The sequence below is a fragment of the Lasiosphaeria miniovina genome (genome assembly GCF_030549165.1).
Source record: "Lasiosphaeria miniovina strain SMH2392-1A chromosome Unknown B0T26scaffold_8, whole genome shotgun sequence".
NCBI lineage: Eukaryota > Fungi > Ascomycota > Sordariomycetes > Sordariales > Lasiosphaeriaceae > Lasiosphaeria > Lasiosphaeria miniovina.
In genome coordinates this window covers 2430320-2450309 of record NW_026848227.1, presented here as the reverse complement: position 1 = coordinate 2450309, position 19990 = coordinate 2430320, and the positions used below count along the sequence as shown (strand labels likewise).

The 19990-nt window shown below is 52.8% G+C and overlaps 9 protein-coding genes across 9 annotated transcripts; 6 read left to right on the top strand and 3 right to left on the bottom strand.

Moving 5' to 3' along the window:
• Positions 1 to 71: 71 nt before the first annotated feature.
• B0T26DRAFT_731961 (YIF1-domain-containing protein) lies at positions 72 to 1659 on the bottom strand. Its single transcript, XM_060443075.1, has 3 exons — positions 1159 to 1659; positions 506 to 1033; positions 72 to 440 (listed from the first exon to the last, which is right to left on the bottom strand). Exons 1-3 carry the CDS (start codon positions 1444 to 1446, stop codon positions 267 to 269), a joined length of 990 nt encoding a protein of 329 aa, XP_060290439.1. The 5' UTR covers positions 1447 to 1659; the 3' UTR covers positions 72 to 266.
• Positions 1660 to 1901: 242 nt separating this feature from the next.
• On the top strand, positions 1902 to 12309 carry B0T26DRAFT_658923 (uncharacterized protein; the record flags this gene model as incomplete). Its single annotated transcript, XM_060438912.1, has 13 exons — positions 1902 to 2135; positions 2211 to 3201; positions 3259 to 3785; positions 3873 to 4022; positions 4612 to 5185; positions 5265 to 5523; positions 5692 to 5899; positions 5959 to 6233; positions 6282 to 7422; positions 7477 to 7725; positions 7790 to 9022; positions 9084 to 10030; positions 10080 to 12309. The coding sequence occupies 13 exons, from the start codon at positions 1902 to 1904 to the stop codon at positions 12307 to 12309; spliced, it is 9018 nt and encodes a 3005-aa protein (XP_060290438.1).
• A 96-nt stretch (positions 12310 to 12405) lies between these two features.
• Positions 12406 to 13005, bottom strand: B0T26DRAFT_506046 (uncharacterized protein). The gene is made up of 2 exons (XM_060435394.1): positions 12659 to 13005; positions 12406 to 12582 (listed from the first exon to the last, which is right to left on the bottom strand). Exons 1-2 carry the CDS (start codon positions 12878 to 12880, stop codon positions 12502 to 12504), a joined length of 303 nt encoding a protein of 100 aa, XP_060290437.1. The 5' UTR covers positions 12881 to 13005; the 3' UTR covers positions 12406 to 12501.
• Positions 13006 to 13875: 870 nt separating this feature from the next.
• B0T26DRAFT_607911 (poly polymerase and DNA-ligase Zn-finger region-domain-containing protein) lies at positions 13876 to 14326 on the top strand (the record flags this gene model as incomplete). Its single annotated transcript, XM_060435847.1, has 3 exons — positions 13876 to 14015; positions 14069 to 14170; positions 14245 to 14326. Coding segments are annotated over 3 exons (324 nt in total), but the record flags the coding sequence as incomplete, so codon positions are not given.
• On the bottom strand, positions 14038 to 15471 carry B0T26DRAFT_506044 (uncharacterized protein). Its single transcript, XM_060435393.1, has one exon. The coding sequence runs from the start codon at positions 15198 to 15200 to the stop codon at positions 14400 to 14402; it is 801 nt and encodes a 266-aa protein (XP_060290435.1). The 5' UTR covers positions 15201 to 15471; the 3' UTR covers positions 14038 to 14399.
• An 882-nt stretch (positions 15472 to 16353) lies between these two features.
• B0T26DRAFT_731939 (uncharacterized protein) lies at positions 16354 to 17473 on the top strand. Its single transcript, XM_060443074.1, has 2 exons — positions 16354 to 17048; positions 17175 to 17473. Exon 1 carries the CDS (start codon positions 16519 to 16521, stop codon positions 17011 to 17013), a length of 495 nt encoding a protein of 164 aa, XP_060290434.1. The 5' UTR covers positions 16354 to 16518; the 3' UTR covers positions 17014 to 17048; positions 17175 to 17473.
• A 390-nt stretch (positions 17474 to 17863) lies between these two features.
• B0T26DRAFT_505986 (uncharacterized protein) lies at positions 17864 to 18467 on the top strand. Its single transcript, XM_060435392.1, has 3 exons — positions 17864 to 18064; positions 18135 to 18328; positions 18383 to 18467. The coding sequence occupies exons 1-2, from the start codon at positions 17957 to 17959 to the stop codon at positions 18267 to 18269; spliced, it is 243 nt and encodes an 80-aa protein (XP_060290433.1). The 5' UTR covers positions 17864 to 17956; the 3' UTR covers positions 18270 to 18328; positions 18383 to 18467.
• Positions 18376 to 19052, top strand: B0T26DRAFT_505980 (uncharacterized protein). The gene has a single exon (XM_060435391.1). The coding sequence runs from the start codon at positions 18611 to 18613 to the stop codon at positions 18953 to 18955; it is 345 nt and encodes a 114-aa protein (XP_060290432.1). The 5' UTR covers positions 18376 to 18610; the 3' UTR covers positions 18956 to 19052.
• B0T26DRAFT_598591 (uncharacterized protein) lies at positions 19046 to 19201 on the top strand (the record flags this gene model as incomplete). The annotated part of the gene is made up of 1 exon (XM_060435673.1): positions 19046 to 19201. A coding segment is annotated over one exon (156 nt), but the record flags the coding sequence as incomplete, so codon positions are not given.
• Positions 19202 to 19990: the final 789 nt, after the last annotated feature.

Genomic DNA, 19990 nt, shown 5'->3' with positions numbered 1-19990 from the left:
GATTGCCAGATATCTGGAAAGATGACTTTTAATGAAGATTTAATTAGACAAAAGCGAAGTCGTTATAAAAACAGTCGGGACCTTTCGATATTGTTATGATTTTACTATTTTTTACCCCTATTAACCATGTTATACAATGCGCTGGCCTCCATTTACTTCACCATGCTCTACCAGGACACACATGTGATTTCTGTTCTGCGTTTTGCCAAATCGTTCGCTCACCGCCGATACCTCACCTTTCGCGCTTAGTCGCAAACCTCCATGAACTACGGCCGGCTTAGAATCCACATCAAACAAAATTGCACGACATAGGAATAGAAAAAGAGAAACTGCGTCCGCTGATTCCTCTTGGCCCGTGTGTCACCCGTCGGCATCGTCTGCATCGGACCACGACTGTCCCCGTTGTTCTCGGGAAGCAGGACGTACTTCAAGGACCGCATCTAAACATAATGTTAGTAAAAACATCACCGATGTCTCGGTCATATGGGGTGGAAGGGGAGCGTACCAAAAAGAGCGAGTTCGCTAGAAACGTGTAGAAGAAGACAGTCCAGCCAACCCAGCCGCCGGTGCCCTTGCCGCCGCTCATGATCTCGGCGATGCTGATGGTCACGATGATGCCGACAAACTTGTACCCAGAGTACGCCACCAGGTCGAGGAGCTGGGACTCGTTGGAGATGCTTAGCAGGTAGCAGCCGAGCTTGAGTCCCAAGATCTCGGCGACCACCACCGCCAGCGCCACCGTCGCGACGTAACCAAACAGCTCGGGCTGGAACCGTCCGCCCACGCCCGCGATGAGCGTCTGGAGGAAGATGTACGTCACTAGCGACATGGCGGGGATGTACATGTCCGGGCTGTTGACGTCGTCGCGCGGCGGCAGGTACCACCCTTCCTGCCCGTTGGGGCCTACTGCCTGCTTGCGCGACCACGGCTTGTGCCGCCACGGGAACAGCACTAGGAAGACCTTGTTTATTACGTACGAGTTGGTCACGTTGAAGTAGTGTTTGAGCGCCGAGACGTTGACGAAGCGATTCACCTATTCCCGGGGGTCACTTGTCAGTATAACGGCTTGCTGTCTTGGCGCTTTTGTGCGCATTTGGGGGGGTCAAAGTGGTAACGTAGGGGGAGGTTGCTGCTGCTACTGCTGCTGCTGACGCTCACATTGTGCTCCAGATATTCCTGCCCTTGCTTAAAGGCCGTCTGTCCAAACTGCGACGCGATCTGCGCCGCCGGGTCGCTCATGAAATTGCCATACTGCCCGAACACGGTCCCCGTCGCGGCCGCGCCCTGAGGTTGTTGCTGCTGCGGGTAGGGGCTGCCGTCATAGCCTTGTGATGATTGGGGCTGTAACGCAGGCGGTGGGGGAGATCTGAGCTGTGGAACGGTCGAGACGTGTTGCGGGACAGGGTGGTGCAGAGGAGGCGACTGCCCATACGTTGGCCGCTGCATCGTGGGCAAAGCAAAGGGCTAGTTGTGCTATTTCTCGGAGTTGATGCGATCGCGTTGAGAATGATTGGGAGTTGTGGCGGGTTGTTGAGACGTGAGAGTCGCGCTGCTTCGGTTTTTAAATAGCTGAAAGTGTGAACTCTAAAGAGGCCACCTCAGTCTACAGCTAAATTCAAGACAAGTGTTTTCGTGGAATTGGAGATGCTGTCATTTGCGCCTCGCAAGCAGCTTGCCCAGGCACAGCCGCCGGCTAATCCACGGCAGGTACGCAGGTGACGAACACTTTACAGGGGGCTTGGTCGCCAATCAGTGCCTGGGATCTTATCAAGATGCGCCCCTAGGCGGTGGGGGCTCAAAATGTTCACCAAACCGACCCGCGAACAGCATACGTGTAAGGTAACTTCGGCAATTACCAAAAGCAGAAAAAGCTTGCTGCTTCTAGGTATTCAGCAGTTGATATGTTGGACACGTTCGAAATTCTGACGACGTCAGGAGTAGTGCTCTGGTCGAGGACATATGCGACGGTCAGCCCCGCAGTCGTCAATAACTTCATTAGCGATGTCTTCATCGAGGAGAAAAACTCCGGTGCACGCGCAACCGACGGCGTCTCTGCCGCAGCGAACCCGCCATACAAGTTTGACCAGCATACGCTGCGCTGGACGTTTGTCAAGGAGCTGGGCATAATCTTTGTCGTGAGTAGCTTCTACGCGCAAAAGACTAGGCACCTTTCCCATGACCGCAAATAATTGACAACCTCCGGACTCTAGGCAGTCTACCGGTCGCTTTTGCACCTCAGCTGGGTTGACAAGCTCGTCGACAACATCAGGACTATATTCATAGAGGCGTATGGTGACCAGCTCAAGAAACCGAACACAACTATCGTCGAGTGTTTAAAGTTGGACGAGTACTTCGACCAGCAGCTACAAGAACTCGAGCAAGCTGGCGGCAGATCAGACAAGAAAGAGCTTCGTACGATCAAAGAAGAAGCGCTGTCGGGCGACTCGGAAAGCGAACCGCTACTACCACCTGGCCTCGTGCCGAGGGAACGGCCTCGGGATGACGCAACCAGCAAGCGGGACCAATCCCCTGAGTCGACACCGGCTGTCTCGCTGAGTGCCTCGCGTCCGACGACCTCAGGGACGAGCCACCTGTTGACAGCAAAGGTGGGCCCAGGATCCAAGCTGTCGAGAAGAGCGAGGAAAGTCCAGAACGCCAATGCCGCGCCGCTTTCTTCTGGCGATGAGGGCCAGGCAAAGAGGGGCAAGACGGCAAAGGGCGCCGCCCCCAAACGCGGGAGGAAATGGGATGCAGATGGCCTTGCAGACGAGGATGACGACGTCCAGCTCGATTATTCGGCCCCCAACGCTACAGCGAGCGAGAGCGAGGCCGATAACGCTGGGAGATCAGCTACCGTCGAACAGGTAGATGCCTCGACATGGGGCTCAACTACCAAGGGGAAGTTCGTGCTCAGGGATCTGGGCGACGAGGTTCACTCCATCCTGGCATCTGCCGATGCCAAAAACTCGGCAGATAAGACCGACTCTGCATCTGGCCTCGTGGGATCCAGTCTGAGCGCAATTGGCGGACTCTTCAGGAATGTAGTTGGTGGCAAGGTCTTGACAAAGGAAGATTTGGATAAAGCTATGAAGGGCATGGAAGAGCACCTACTGAAGAAGAATGTTGCTAGGGAGGCTGCAGTGCGGCTGTGCGAGGGTGTGGAACAGGAGCTTATTGGAGTCAAGACCGGAAGTTTTGAGAGTACGTTTCCTTACCCCCTATTTCTCGTCGGACGTATGACTAATTCTACGGGTAAAGGCATCAGTGCACGGATACAGAAGGCCATGGAGGCTTCCCTGACCAAGATGCTTACGCCGACGTCCTCCCTGGATCTGCTCCGCGAGATTGATTCTATCACATCACCGCCGGCGAAATCGTTGCGGAAACGCCGCCCCTACGTCATGTCCATCGTCGGGGTCAACGGCGTAGGCAAGTCGACCAACCTGTCCAAGATCTGCTTCTTTCTGCTCCAGAACAAGTACAAAGTGTTGATTGCTGCGGGAGACACGTTCCGGTCCGGCGCCGTCGAGCAGCTGGCTGTCCACGTGCGGAACCTCAAGGAGCTGACGGCGCGAGAGGGCGGCAAGGTGGAGCTGTACCAGAAGGGCTACGGCAAGGACGCAGCCGCCGTCGCCAAGGATGCCGTCGCGTTTGCGGCGCAGGAGGGCTTCGACGTGGTTCTGATCGATACCGCGGGCCGCCGGCACAACGACCAGCGGCTCATGTCTTCGCTGGAAAAGTTTGCCAAGTTTGCGCAGCCGGACAAGATCCTCATGGTTGGCGAGGTTAGCAACGATGTCTTTCATTGTGCCCCCCTTTTTTGCTCTCAATTTTTACGTGTCCATTTATTGACTTGTTATCCCCTGTTCTAGGCACTGGTTGGCACGGACTCTGTGGCACAGGCGAGAAACTTCAACGCGGCCTTTGGATCTGGCCGCTCCTTGGATGGCTTCATTATCTCAAAGTGCGACACAGTGGGCGACATGGTGGGCACCCTTGTCAGCATTGTCCACGCCACCAACGTGCCGGTGCTTTTTGTGGGAGTTGGACAGCATTACTCTGATCTGAGAAACTTCTCGGTGAAGTGGGGTGTCGAGAAGCTGCTCAGTAGCAACGCATGATTTAATGGAGGGCGACTCTTTTTTGTTTATATGAAAGCGATGCATAGCTACTTTCTGCGCCGCTCTTTTGTTTTTGATAGTCTGTCTAGTATATGCCGCCGTTTTTGAGGCGGGTTGGTTTTTCTGAAGCCGCAGCTCTTTCAAGTGCAGATGAAGACGCCGGATGGCACACGCTTCCAAATTAGATAATCTAGATTTTGGGATGAAGAACCCCCGGAAGTATAAAATAATAATAATATAGAGCAAGAACAGCAAATAATTCATACCTCGAACAAATAGGGGAATATTAGAATAGGGGTTGCAGAGGATTAAAGGGGCCATTAAAGTCACGTGCGCACGTGGTTATTTTATCGGAATACCCCGCGCCTAATCGCGTCCAATCTTGGCCATTTAGCAAGCCGTCGACTCTTGTCGTCAATTAAGGCGCGCCGACAATGTTGACGACAAAATGGCGCCTGAATCGTACGGCAAAGCACTTAAACCCGGCCAGCATGGATTCGGAGACGGCGGTGGCGTGGGAGGGCCGCCTCCGTCGACGCTCGCTGCGCAGCTCGTCGAGAACATCTCAACCTCTGCCCGCTCCCGGTCGGGCCCCGACGAGAACAGCGAATTAAAGCGCCTGTTCGGCGTCATAGAAAAGGTCAAAAACAACCCAGACCTCGTCAAGACGCCCGAGGAGCGCGTAGAGCACAACCACCTGCTCATCTATGTCTGCGGCGGAATCGTGCTCGAACGCCTTAGGTGGGACGACGCCGACGCCGATCTGCCCGAACTCCGCACCGCTGCCCTCAAGGCCATCCACTTCCTCAACGTCACCTTCAAGGAGACGCCCACTGTTCTCCGTTACACCCCCGACGACGGCGCCTTCATGTTTCGCGGCTGCGAGCCCTTGTGGCTGTGGATCCTGCCCAAGGTCCTCAAGATGCTGGGCCACAGCCGGTGTCTCGACCTGTCTGGCCACATCGAGGAACTCTGCCAATATATACTGCAGCTCACGAGCCAGCATGGCTATATTTGGGACCTGGGACCGTCCTTTATCCAGTATTTTCAGACCAATCTGGGCGGTAAGCCTACCTGGAATAATGTTGCGTCGAGCACCTTGGCCCTTGTCGTTCTGGGTTGTTGACATTTGCGTTTCTCTAGCTATCCTCGCCCGCCTCAGAACCGTCGCGCATTCTCCACAGGCAGAGTTTCATCCTGCGATTGAACTGCCGCCCCAGTCATTACTCCAATCCTTCTCCGATGTCGTTCCTCAAAAGTGTTCATACACCATCCGGCGTGCGGAGCATGCTATACGCCATGCTTCGGGTCTCCTGAGCATAATAAAAAATACTATATCTCCCAAGATTGAAACCTCGACCTCCTTTCTCCTCGAGCAAAATCTATTTGGGCTTCTGGACTCGTTCCCGCTCTTGATCCCCATGCAAGTCGCGTGGCCGATGCCCGCAGAAATTGGCCTGGCACCAATCCTTCAGGGGGCCGTAGATTTAGCAGCAGCGTATGATAACTCGGATGGTGTGAGATCTGTGCTGTCTCAAAAGGCAAATATCACCCTTGCGGTCGTTTGCAGAGATGTCTTTGAGAAACCGGCCCGCCTACTCGCAGAAGTCGAGCACGGACTGGAGCTGAGGCGTGTGGTCTGCCTTGCTCTAGTTCAGCTAGCAAAGGGGGCAATCGCTCATAACCCAACCTCAAGAATGATTGCGTCTCAACTAGTCACGCTCTCGCAAAGCCTCGTATCAGAAAACCCGCTCATTGGTGCTGACACAGACGTCTGGGTAGGTTGCGGTAACTCTTGCGTGGTCAACATCGCGTGCTAACAAAGAATAACAAATAGCGATGCGTCGAGTTGCTCAAGCAAGCAATAGCTAGCCCTAATTCCGGCGCATTCAACGAAGATGTGAGATCGGACAAATTTCTAGACAGACTACTCTGCGAGCGAGTCAAGGAGCTGAGACTCGAGCCGAACAACCGAGACGCCCCGCAACCGGCCGCCAAACGAAGGAAATTCGCACCTCAGTCATCACCGCTGCGCAAGGTTGTAGAACAGCTATGTCGTTTAGTCCATGCTCATCCAACTACCAGCCTAGATAGCCTAGAGAACCTCTTAATGTTTGTTCCCCGAGATGAGTTTTGAGTAGTACACTAACTTGTGAACAGCGACACGTTTCCTAGTATGGACGAAGACGGCCAATGTCAGGCAATTGAGCTCTCCACCCGCATCTCATGTGACGCTGATGGCACCTTGGAGGTCAAGAAGACCGAGAACGGACTTTCGCCTCGTTTCCAATGTTCATTTTGCGGTACATCGGCGGGCAACTTGTGTGACAATCCGGATAATTCGGCGAAGCGGCTTTCATCTGCTGTATTTAGCAGAATTATACGACTACCAGCCCTTCTGGAATCGAGACGCCCTCGTGTGTATGCCATGATTGCACTAAGGCGCATAATACGGCACTCGGAGGACAAAAATCTCTGGGACCTCGAAAAATCTGGACCGGGACAGTGGTGTCTGCAGTCGCTGAACAGCTCCATTCGAGAACTTCGTATTGCCGCTGGGAGGGCCCTCGCTGTTTTCATCGTTGAACGGGACGTTTACATGAGATCAGACAGAGCGACTATCAAGCGAAACCAGGCGAATGGGCTGAGCATTCTCAAATCACTCTCTGATAAGGACGCCGCTGAGCTACACGAGACATGCATCATGGCATGGGGCCAGGTGGGCAGGGTTGTTTCGGACGACGAACTCAACTTGGTTCTCATCAAGCTTGTTCAGTACCTTGGGCACCGCAACATGATAGTGTCTGCCTTTGCGTTCAGCGAGATCTTGAATCTTGCCAGTTCCCGCGGAGTAAACGTCCGACGACTCTTCCAGCCATTCTGGGCTAGCTTGGCCTTTTCGGTTGCTAAGGATATGGTATCGAAGCCACAGACGACCCGGATGGTTGCCGAGCTACTGCAGACTGGCGTTCCGGATCTTCTCCGTCATCTACAGACGCATGCTCTTCCCTGGCTGGTCCTAACGAAGAAGCGGGATGTTATCCAGAAAATCGCCGAGGCTCGAGGGGAAGAGGAAAGTTGGCAGCCCTGCTTGGACAACATTAATTTGCCTTCTATTCTGGCCCTTCTTTTGATCCAGGATGCGCCGAACATTGCAGAGCATTCAATGTCGTCACTGAGGCAAATCTCATCTCATTTTGACCGATTTGAGCTCGTCGAATTGCTACGAACAGATCCTATCTCAATAGCTCTAGAGCTCTTCAAAGCCGGCGGTGATGCAAACGAAGCCCGGAAAGCCCAGGTTGGATTAGTTCCACACAGCAGCTTGAATGTGTCAAAGGCTAATTCGACACAGGTACGGAATGCCTTGATGACGATGGCAACTCTTCTGTTGGCGGACAACGCGGACAAGAAAGTAAAAAAGTCGCACAAAATCGGGCGATATCTGCAACCTCACGCACTCGGCCTAACAGCAAGACTGAGCGAGACTATCGCCGATACTCTGGGATCGCACCCCCCTGTTCAAGAACGGAAGCAGTGCCTCGGTGCAATGGAGGAGATGATCAGGGTCTGCAACTCTTATGTCTGCATTGCTCGCCCACAGGTATGTGACAGTGAATTTGAACTTGAGTCTGCTCCGAATCGTTAACTAAAACAATACTTGATAGATTTCTGCGTGTTTGATATCTGCACTAGCTTCTGACGAGCTTCGGACTGCTGCCTTTTCTTGCTGGGTGGCCATGCTCACTCACATGGAAGAGGCGGATATCGAGGCTCTGATTGAGACGACTTTCTTCATAATCGACAAGTACTGGAGCTCGTTCAACGACGAAACGATGGAGAAGGCTTCAGAATTGATCAAAACTCTTCTCGAAAAGCACCAACAGGTTTTAGTAGAGTACTCTAATAAGCTACCCTCACTGAGCAATATACCGATGCTCAAAGGCCGAGCCGAAAGAATTGATGCATTACGCCAGCGTTTAGACGACAGAGAGGCATTCGGAATCTTTGCCGAACGGCTGAATCACGAAAACTCGGGAGTTGTAAGACAGGCCTTGGTCGAGTTGCTTTATTTTCTAGCGGAGCACCAAAACTACCTTCAGACCTCGGCTCTCAGCGAGCAGCCAGACTCGGTCGTCACGACCCTGATGCGCTCCTTGCTCGACTGCTCGTCCAAGTACAATGGCTGGGAACCCGACATCGTCCGACTCTGCGCCGAATCTGTCGGACTCATCGGCTGTCTCGACTCGAACCGCCTCGAAACCACACGAGAAGACAAGAAGTTTGTTGTCGTCCACAACTTTGGTGACGCTGGTGAAACTACGGACTTTGTTGCGTTCGTACTTGAAAACGTGCTGGTCAAGGCTTTCTTGTCAACCACCGACACAAAGTTCCAGGGCTTCCTTTCCTTTGCAATGCAAGATCTCTTGGACAAAACAGATTTCAAGGCAGCATGTGAAATGCTAGGCCAAGGCGAGAGCGAGTCCATCTACAGAAAGTGGCTTGCCTTGTCTGACAACGCCCGGGAAGTCCTAACACCTTTTCTGGCGTCAAAGTTCTGTGTCCAGCCCATGGTCCAGCAGCCTGCTGAGTATCCGATCTTCCGTCCTGGGAGGACATACGCGAACTGGCTACGACCTTTTGTCCTGGATCTTCTCCGCAATGGCCAGAACTTCTTCAGCCAAATTATCTTTGAGCCTCTTCAACGACTGATTAAAGTTCAAGATCTCTCGGTGGCCGAATTTTTGCTGCCATATGTAGCGCTGCACGTCGTTGTTGGGCAAGAGAACTCGTCGGACTTCAGAAAAAAGGTCATGGGGGAACTAGCCTCCATCTTGCAATACCAGGTGCCTGACACTGCATCTTATGTCGAAAAGGAAGAGCTGAAGCTCCTTTACGAGGTAATTTGGCGCCCCATTTTTCGTCGTTTCTCTCAATAGAGCCACTAACAACTCTTAACAGGCTGTCTTCCGCATTATCGATTACGCTATGAGATGGAAACAGATTAAACAAGCACAGCCAAACCTTAAACCAGACGACTTACGAAAGTTGACCTGGCTCAAAGAGTCTCTTGCATCTCTTGATCAGGAGTTGATCTCGCGACGAGCAGTTGACTGTAAAGAATATGCGCGGGCGCTCTTCTTTCTCGAGCCGCATCTTCTGGCAAAGGCGGGAGATGATACAGCCGAAAAAGATCGGCTTGTCCAATCTCTGCTGGATATTTACACGCAGATTGATGATCCTGATGGGCTCGACGGAGTATCAACCCAACTACAGCGCGTAGACCTTAATCAACAAGCCCTTAACCACCGCAAAGCTGGCCGCTGGACCGCAGCACAGACTTGGTACGAAATACGGCTTGCTGAGTCTCCCGAGAACGTTGACATCCAGTTGGATCTTCTGACTTGTCTCAAAGAGTCTGGGCAGCACGACGTCCTCCTTAATTACGTCGAGGGTATGAAGAGGACCACGAACACTGTCGGCAAAATAACCCCCTTTGCTGTCGAGGCCTCATGGGCAACAGGTAGATGGCAAACATTAGAGAAGTATCTCCGCCTTTATAGCTCGGGGGATGTCTCGGAGGACTTCAATCTCGGGGTCGGCCAAGCTTTACTAGCCCTGAAGGAAATGGATGGTGAGAAGTTCAAGCATCACATCAAGATGATGCGGGACAAGGTCGGCGGCTCGATGACCTATTCTACGACATCTTCACTGCGAGCCTGCCACGACGCGATGCTCAAGTGCCATGTCTTGAGCGACCTGGAGTTGATTGGCAGCGATTATGTCTATGGACGTGAGCCGGTGAACGTTCTCCAAGCACTCAACCGTCGACTGGGAGTTCTCGGTGCCTATGTCAGCGACAAGCAATATGTGCTTGGCGTCAACAGGGCAGCTATGGACTTGATGCGGTACGTGATAACCCCCGATTATGAGAGAGCTCGACTAATAATACTGAAGGCCGAACTACAACGACGAGGATATTTCATCCTTGTGGCTTGCAAGCGCTCGTCTAGCAAGAAAAGCCGGATCAATGCACCAGTCATTCAACGCAGTATTGCATGCTCAGCAGCTTGGTGACGGCTCTGCCATCATAGAAAATGCCAGATTGCTGTATAAAGACGGCCATCACAGAAAGGCTATTCAAGTATTGCAACTCGCCATCACCACCAACTCCTTTATAACCGAAAATATAGGGAGTTTGGTTCCAACTTCGAGCAAAAATGCCGACACGCAGCGCAATCTGCTGACAGCGCGAGCCCACCTTCTCCTCGCAAAATGGCTTGACTCAACAGGCCAGACACATGCTAGTGCCCTGCGATCAAAGTATCAGGATGCAGCAAAAACTCATTCTCAGTGGGAGAAGGGGCATTACTACCTTGGCCGTCATTACAAGAAAGTCCTGGAGTCCGAGAAAACACTCAAGCCCGATGACCAGACTGACGAATATCTCACTGGAGAGACGGCTAAGCTGGTAATAGAGAACTATCTCCGTTCTCTCAACTTTGGCACGAAGTACTTGTACCAGACTCTGCCGCGCATCCTCACACTATGGCTTGAACTCGGGGCCCAGGTCGATAAACCGCCCGACGGAAAGGTATCCCTCTCCCGGGAGCTGCATGCGCGCAGAAAGACCATACTTATGGAAGTATACAAGAACCTTTCAAAGAACCTAGCTCGAATGCCAGCTTTCATTTTCTATACGGCCCTTCCCCAGATCGTGGCAAGAATAGCGCATCCAAACCTGGAGGTGTTCAAGATCTTGGAGCAGATGATTCTTAGGGTCGTTGAAGCCTACCCTCGCCAAGCTTTGTGGAGTCTGTTCTCTTTTATGACAACAAGACAGTCTTCGGAGCGGCGAACCAGGGGCCTTCAGATTCTTCAGGGTCTGCGTGGGTTGGGCAAAAAGGTTGAAGGCGCAGGCTACGATATGAAGCAATTGTTGAGGATGGGCGAAAAGCTGGCGGAGCAGCTTTTGCTGGCCTGCAACAATGGCGACTTCCAAAGCAACAGGACAACCACGGCGAGCATTACCAGGGACCTAAACTTCAACCACAAATGCACGCCATGCCCTCTGGTAGTGCCAATCGAGGCTTGCCTCACAGCGACGTTGCCGACTTTGACAGACAACTTCAAGAAACATAAGGCGTTCTCTAGAGACGTTATTACTATTGACTGCTTCCTCGATTCGGTTCTAGTCCTCGGCTCGCTGGCAAAACCTCGCAGGCTTACGGCGCGAGGATCAGATGGGAACTCTTACAACCTCTTGCTCAAACCCAAGGATGATCTCAGAACGGACCAGCGTCTAATGGAGTTCAACGGGCAGATCAACCGCTCCCTCAAACGGGACGCCGAGTCCAGCAGGCGGCAGCTTTACATCAAGACCTATGCCGTCACGCCACTTAATGAAGAGTGCGGCATCATCGAGTGGATCGATGGCTTGAAGACGATACGAGATATTCTGCTCGGCATCTACAAGACACGCAACGTGGTCCCTAACTACGGCCAAATTGCACAGTTGATGAAAGAAGCGAGCATGTCAGACACCAGCGTGGGCCTGTTTACAGAAAAGGTGTTGGGCATGTTCCCACCTGTGCTCCCCGACTGGTTCATCTCGCAGTTTCCCAGTCCGTCGACCTGGTTCTCGGCGCGTCTCAAATACACGCGCTCGTGCGCCGTCATGTCCATGGTTGGCACGATTCTCGGGCTGGGCGACCGGCATGGCGAGAACGTGCTGCTGGAAGAGGGCAACGGCGGCATCTTCCACGTCGACTTCAACTGCCTCTTCGACAAGGGGCTGACGTTTGCGCAGCCGGAGCGCGTGCCCTTCCGGCTGACGCACAACATGGAGGCTGCCATGGGCATCTACCGGTACGAGGGGCCGTTCCGCCACTGCAGCGAGCTTACGCTGCATATCCTCCGCCAGCAGGAGGAGACGCTCGTGACGATCCTCGAGGCGTTCATCTACGACCCCACGCTGGACCTGCAGCGCACCAAGAAGCGCGGCCACGAGGCCGTCAAGCTCAACCCGACCAGCGTCGTTGAGAGCATCAAGCGTAAGGTTAGAGGCCTGCTGCCGGACGAGAGCATCCCGCTTGGCGTCGAGGGACAGGTCGAGGAGCTCATCAAGCAGGCGGTCAATCCCAAAAATCTGGCGGCTATGTACATTGGGTGGTGTCCGTTTTTGTAGGACGGAAGATCAAGAAGCATATAGGTGCAGTTTGTGAGTACGTTCACCGGGGCTATCAAAAAGAGGGCGCTATAAATTCGCTGATTTTTTTGGCTGAAGGTGGGTTGCAGCGACGACATAACGAAAAGGGCGGAATGCCAAAAATATAGAACCAAACATTTTTCTTATCTATCAGCGAATGTGAATGCTCGCCTAGGATTCACCAGTGCACTTATATATTCCTAGCCAAAGATAGCGAACAACAAATCTAATGATCAAGGTATCTTTAGGAACCTGGAGTGGTTTGTTTCTAAAGCGTTTAGCGACGAACGGGAAGAACGTGGTTGTAGGCTTGGGGGCCTACACTTACACAACTCCAAGCAGGGAAATTATCTAGGATTCGGAACGATCTGAAAACCTGGAATCCGACAATTTTATGAGACAATCGGGTGTTTTTCCCTCTTGCTCTGCATCCCGCAGGTGACGAATGCCCGCTAATTCCCGGGAGAAGCGAGAGCGAGCCAAGTGCAAGTGACCTGTTTGGGGGGCTTCTGAGCAACAACACAGCGACAGAAAAAAAAGCCCCAACCATTTTCACGCCTCATCTCATTTTCGCCCACTCTCACCCCATCCGTCTTGCGACCTTGCCACCCCAGACCAGGCAAGGCTGCACCTTCCAAAACCAAAACAAACGCAGCACCTAAAGATTAAAGATTTTTCAAGGCACAGAATTTGATCTTCCTTTTTTCCCCCTACACTCCCTCTGGTTTTCCTGCACACGGTTGGTTGCGGCAGTCAGTGGCCCCAGTGCTTGACGTACTTCCAGCGCGCGCGTTCCGCTGCTCATCCCCTCCCTTCCCGCAAACGACGCGAAAACCAGGAAAAAAACACACACCTTACACCTCCATCCACCACCAACCTTTTCTGCTCTGCAAGCAGATTCCGACACCGCCAAATCACCTTCATCCTGCATCCGTTGCGCGTCTGGTTCATTCGTTTGACTCCTGCCAGACTTTGTGGTTTGTTTTTTAGAAAAAGATTTCCAGGTTTCCAGAAGTCCATCGCTGCTGCTGCTTTGTTACAGCTCTCCCTCTCTACACTGGACCTCACCAAACCAGATTTCGGTCTCTCGTCGTCACCTCCTCGCACTTCTCCTTCACATCCTTCCCCGGTTTTTTTTCGTGACAGTCGACACACCTAGTAGGTGAAGATGCCTTCTTACCGAATTGGTATGTTTCTTTCTTTTCTTTTTTTCTTGTCTCGAAATCCTGTCCTGTTCTTGTTTACTGCATTCCCCTGCCGTGGAGACCTCACCGGCGACCTTTTTATATCCTTTCTTTTCATCCCTTCATATCGAACTTCTATGGAAGAGCTCGTAAGGTAATGAACTTGCAGCTTTGCCTCTGGCGTTATTTCGAGGGCAAATTTTGTTCAAGAAGGAAAAAATGAAGAAAAATTTCCTAGAAGTCTTCGACGGCGCCTGGCCTGATTCGGTGTCACTCACGACAAATGGGGCTTCGACCTTTGATCGGCTTCTCGCTGGTTAGATGCAGTATGGCTGACATGTGAAACTTCACACCGCATACAGAACTCGCGGCCAACAACCGCGCTGGGTGCAAAGACAAGGTCTGCAAGGACGACAAAGTCAAGATCAAGAAGGGCGAGCTTCGCCTTGGTACCTGGGTCGAAGTCCAGGACCACCCCGGAAGCTGGATGTGGAAGCACTGGTAAGGACCTCGGAGTCCTTGCTGTAACCTGAAAGTTGTGCTAAGCTGTCTAGGGGCTGCGTTTCTGGCAGTCAGATCGAGAACGTCCGTATCGCCATCGACAAGGGTGATGGAGATTATGACTGGGACGCCATTGATGGCTACGACGAGCTCGAGTATGTTGCTAATTGCCTATCCTGATACTTCTGTGTGAGTTAGAACAACTAATCAAGGTTCTCACAACAAAAAGAGACCACTCGGAGATCCAGGAGAAGATCCGCCGAGTCTTCACTCAGGGATTCATCGATCCCGAGGATTTCAATGGCGTAAGTGGCCTGGAAGCTGTGCGAGCATACTTTCGGACTCTAGAAGCTGACCAAACCCAGGACCCCGAGTTGAACAAGCTTAGCCAGAAGGGCATTCATGCCCGCGCTCCCAGAAAGGCCAAGAATGCCGATCAAGACGACGAGGTACACAATTTTTCTTCTTTCGAATGTGTACCAGAGGTGTTGACAATGTCCATAGGATGGGGAGGACAGCCCTACTGAAACTAAAAAGCCCGCCGCTAAGCGAGGCCACAAAAAGGCGGCAGCTGATGATGAGGAGGACGATGAGCCCCTGGCTAAGAAACCGACAAAGGGTAATAAGAAGGCACCTGCCGCTGCCAAGGACGAATCCGAGGCTGAGGCCGAGGCCTCGCCAGAGCAGCCCAAAAAGAAAGCACCGGCCAAGCGTGGTGCCGCCAAAAAGGCCGCTGCTCCCAAGGACGAGTCTGAGGATGAGCTCGATCAAGAGGCCCCGAAGAAAAAGGCGCCGGCCAAACGTGGCGCTGCCAAAAAGGCCATTACTGCCAAAGAGGAACCCGAGGATGAGGCACCGCCGGCTCCGCAGAAAAAGACGTCCGTGAAGCGGGGTGCGGCTAAGAACGCGGCTGCTTCTAAGGATGAGCCCAAGGCCGAGGCCGTGGATGCACCACTTGCCGACAAAAAGGCACCGGCCAAGCGCGGAGCTGCTAAGAAGGCTGCTGCAGCCATTGCCAAAGAGGATTCGCCTGCCGAGGAATCGGAGCCTGAGAAGCCGGCTCCCAAGGCAAAGCGCGGCCGTGCCAAGGCCGCAGCCGCCGAGGCCAACGATGATAACCCGGCTCCAAAGAAGCGTGGCAGAAGAGCGTGCGTAACGATGGAGATATGACTGGCGTTTTACCATGCGGAGACTGACACTCAAGTTTTAGTGCGGCTTAATCTCCAGCTATCTCAAAGGGATGAGCATTCCAGGAACGGAAAACGGAGAACTGAGGTGTTTATTTGGAGTTTTGAGTGTGCGAGTAACGCAAGCCGGACAACTGTTCCCCAGCTGTTTGGGCTCAGGGCTCCCATTTTCTGATGAGATCTCTTTCCAACTACAGTGTTGGTACAACGGAGCGTCGGTGTTAGTAGGAGGACATGGCCTGTTCTGCGATTGTTCTTCGGTTTTTTGTAAGATGCGTGGCGCACGGAATGGAATGGCCACAAGGATACAGGATGTAGCTCTTTTACGTGAGCTTTCACCACAAGAATCTTAGCTTCTATAATTCGATGAGTTGACTCCCGTCATCCACAAGTGGAAAAGAGTCTTTGAGTCCTTACCTAATAGTCTAGTTCGAGCTCATAGAGCCAAGATACCGTGGGATTTCGGTGGTTTATATGATTTTTTCCTCGGTGTGAAATTAGTTGGTATGATTAGTTTATCTCGATGTTCTCTCTATATTCACTAGCGAGGTGTTTGACAGCAAAACCCACTTTCAACAAGCGTCGGCCGGAATCCACAGACTCGTTCCTTTAGCCTTCTACTAGCACCCGCCAACCAGGCCCCTATTTTGTTAGCTCCCGCCTTCCGGCTCAGCCCTCGACTCGGATTCAGGCTCGGTTCCACCCAACGGTCGGCGGCTTTGATGACGACTACATTGCATTCGGCACTTGCTTGTCTCTCGTATTTCGTATTTCTATTTTATTTTTATTTTTATTTTCTTGGAACCCCCCCCCCCCGTTTACTTGACTTCGGGTAATATCTCTGGGCTTTAGTTGGTGATATCAGCCGGTCCGGAAGTTGCTTGAAGGAGTTCGTAGGACTCGGGCCAGGCGATTCGGGGGTAATAAACCGAATGTCAACAATGGATATGATTTACTGCGCTAACTCGGGCCAGCCATTTACAAGTATTCACAGTACAGTGTCTGTCATCCCCTTGTCTTTTCGAGGGCTTGGTCTACTATTTCCGTCCAAATGCCCTATCACGACAGGCACCACGACTTCCACAATAGGAAGGCGTTACATTCGTTACGGCTCGTTACCCACCCCCTGCTCTCCACAAATTGACGTTGTCCAAAAGTGATGTGGCATTTCTGTTTCTTCAACGGGTTGGCCCTCGACATCTAAGGAATATGGACGCTACACTACATATCCTAAGGCACCGTCATTTCCTGGGCGACGCGAGTTCAAGCCAAGAAATTCTTAGGTTGAAAGTCATGATAAATACACCGTCCAGACGATGAGCGCGGGCGAGACGGGCCTGCTAACGCGCTGGGTTCCGGAGCGGTTTAAGCACTCGGCCGCGTACCGGCTCCTACTCCGCCTCACACGAGTACTACAGTTACTGTCGGCCGTCATCTCGCTGGGGATCTTCTCGCAGCGCATGTACAAGGTGTACCGGCTGGTCAATTCGATCAAGACGCGGCGCGGCGTCAACGAGTCCTACGGCGCCGTCGAGGGCATCCTGGCTGCTGCTGTTCTGTATACCCTAGCTGCTACTCTGCTGGGCCTGCTGCTTAAGGGCAGCGGCCCGCGCTGGCTGCGCTGGCTGTGGGTTATGTTTGACGTCGCCTTTGTTGGTGCTTTTATCGCCTTCGCCGTCCTCACCTCCCCCGACGGTGGCTTGGCCGGCCCCGGTCACTGCTATGCCCCTGACCACCGCGATGCTGCCGACGCTGGGAACCTCACGGGCAAGACCGCCAACAAGGCCGACGACTCGTGCAATCTCCCCTAGAGCACGTTTATACTAGCGATTATCAGCACGTAAAGGTTCTCTCTTTTTGCACATCTACATCTCCATCTCTTCTCTCGTCACATACATACACGCACGAACGCATATATATCCTCGTCTTATATCTCTCATAGCCCCTCTCATTGACCTTTGTGCACGTCCAGTGTCCTCCACGCCGTCACAGCCGCCTTCCGTGAGGTGCGCGACCGCTACAAGGACCACCACCGGCACACCAGGGAGGCCGAGGCCGAGGCGCAGGTGATTGCCAACCAGCATCGGCCAGCGGAGGCTGGCTGTGCGCCACAGAACGGCCAGTACCTCGAGCCGGGGCCTGGCTACGGGGGCAGATCGGAGCCGAGGCCGTTTCAGTAGAATTAGGAAAAGAGGCAGGGCTCTGTAGAAAATAAATACCTACCTTTGTAAAAAGTTGCATGTTCTCTTCGTTATACATACACTTTGGCGTTGAGTTGTTTCCGAGCCTTTGACTTTTCTACCCCTATTCTTGTCCTACCGTCTCAACACGATCGCGTAGTAGGGAATGTTGGGTCGATGAGGCTTCCGTCGCGTTGCATACTCAAGAGAAAACGATAAGGTAGCAGGTAGAAGCCAGCCCAGCCATCTGCTCGCAACTGGTACAGAGAGAGAGAGAGAGAAGTGATAGCATCGCCACGAACGGCTGCAGAATCCACACCGCCATGAGTTATTCCAGAGCTCCCGCCACCGTGGTAAGGGAAGTCGGCCTCAAAACGGATCTCGAGGATAGTATGCTACCGTGGGTGATCTACCCCCTTTACGTTCCCCGTTTTGGTGCCTAACCAATGTCTGACTCTAGCTAGAACTCGACAGGAATGGCTAGAGTCTCACAACATGGCGCAGCTTTGGTAGTCCCCGTCTACGTACCGCTAATGCACGATGGCGGATCCGAGTCCCAAAAACTAAAGTAGTGATGCAGCCCGGTAGTTGGGCACTTATACGCCCTGCATCGCCCACTGCCATATTCCTATACATTCAAGTTGTCCACCGTGCTTTTCCCTCGGCGCATGTGCAGGCGCAGGTAAGAATGTCGACGATGCTCTTCTAATAATGTAGTCGGTGAGAATTCGGTCTAACTCGTCAAAATATAGAGCTGCCACAGAGCCCCGAGAACCAATCTCTACGCGGCAGAGATCTCCCCCGGGACGCGCTCTTGCAGCCTACGAAACGTCTGCTTGACGAGATTTTCGGCATCGACCCGTTGCCCGCATAGAGGGCCCGGCTAACGCGGACAGACGAGCAAAATCCCAGAGTTGGGAACGGGAAACCAGAGCAAGCGACTGAGGTATGACAACGTTCTCCCGGGCAGGCCAACGACTGACAGAAAATCACGCAGAAGACTCTACAGCAGCCAAAGCCTAAGCCTTCCACGCGGCCATATGCTTCGTTTCTCAAAGAATTCATTGACCCCGTCCATCCGAACCGTCCCGAGCCTGTCAACAGCTTTATTTCGGAGTGTCTCTAGTCTGTCGGGTCGGATAGAGAAAACTGCTGTGGCTCAGATAGCCATCTTTGTCGTTTAGACGACGATCCCGTTTCGAGGCAGCTCACGAGATCGGCGCCGGAGATGGGCTCTACTCGGGATGCGGATGGCTTTGCGGTCTCACCAACGCTCTCTTCCACTGGGTCACTTTCGTCCCAGGCCGATACGGACGACGACCGTATCCGTTCCTCTTCCAGCACAGCCAACCTTCGCAATATACGGTACCGCCAGAACAACCTACGATTTAACCACATCTATGTTCTAGACGCTACTTCCCCGCTGCCCGACGTTATATCCGGCCACATCGATTTGGTCCGCGGCCAACAGGACTCTCCCGGGCTCTCGTCCGACGAGCTGAACCAGGCAATGCACGAAGTGGATGTTCTCGCACGGGGATGTGACGAGGACCAGGTCACCAATTTTCCTTGATGACAAGAGTATTAGAGCACACAGCGCGTCGAAACCTTGTCCTACTGCATTGCTGTAGACAATAATATTGCCAAGTTATACATCTCGTAGAAAGGAGAAAATCTGGAATATTACCTTCAGCAGATTGACATCTTCGTCCTCTCACGCCCCGAAGAATTTCAGGCCTTTCGCACCCGGGTTCGAAACATTCTTGATTGGGGAAATGACACTCGCCTGAAGCAGATCGGGGCCGCCTTGGATATCATTCTTGGGAAAAACTGGAAGAGCACTTCCAGGGCAGCTAAATCTCGCCCAACGCCGCCTCTTGGTTCTGTCACCACCATCACCACCACCACCACTATCAGTAACAAGGCTAAATCCTCTTCTTCGCGCAGAAATAGTGACAAATCCCATGGTGTACAAAAACACAGCGGAGGAGGGGGATAAACCATATTGGGTATTGGATGAGAGGACCTGACAACGGTTCCATAAAACCCCCGCTGGTTTTACGGTCTGGGCAGAGCGAGATGGACAGCCGTCACGAGGAATGACACTGGTGCAGTAAATGGGATGCAGGATTGTGAGTACCATGTAGTGCCCGCCCGCCCGCAAGGAGGCACTAGAATGCGCAATATATTTCTGCTACCCGCTTCCTTCAACCCATCGATTTTCCATATTCAGATACGTGGGCACCCATCAAATGTCTCACCTCATCCGAGCTTACCTAGTAGCCAGACTTGACCTTACGGATGGATGCCATGCAGCTGAAGCCTCCATTAGTCGCAAATGCACATTTCTCCTTTACCAACGGCAAGCCCGATCATCTGGTTCAGCTCCTGATATACGTACAGCGGGCATCTCACCCTGAGGCTGCCCCACTGGGATGTACATACATACAGTACGTAACTCGACTGCGAGCGCGCGGTAGTGCAGAGGCAGAAGATGCCCGACGCCTATGCCGATTAGGATCCCGAAGTTGCTGTCTACAAATCAATCCCTGGATACTTGTCTATGGGGGACTTTCCAAGATTTGAAAGGCCTTAATAACTTGCCTCG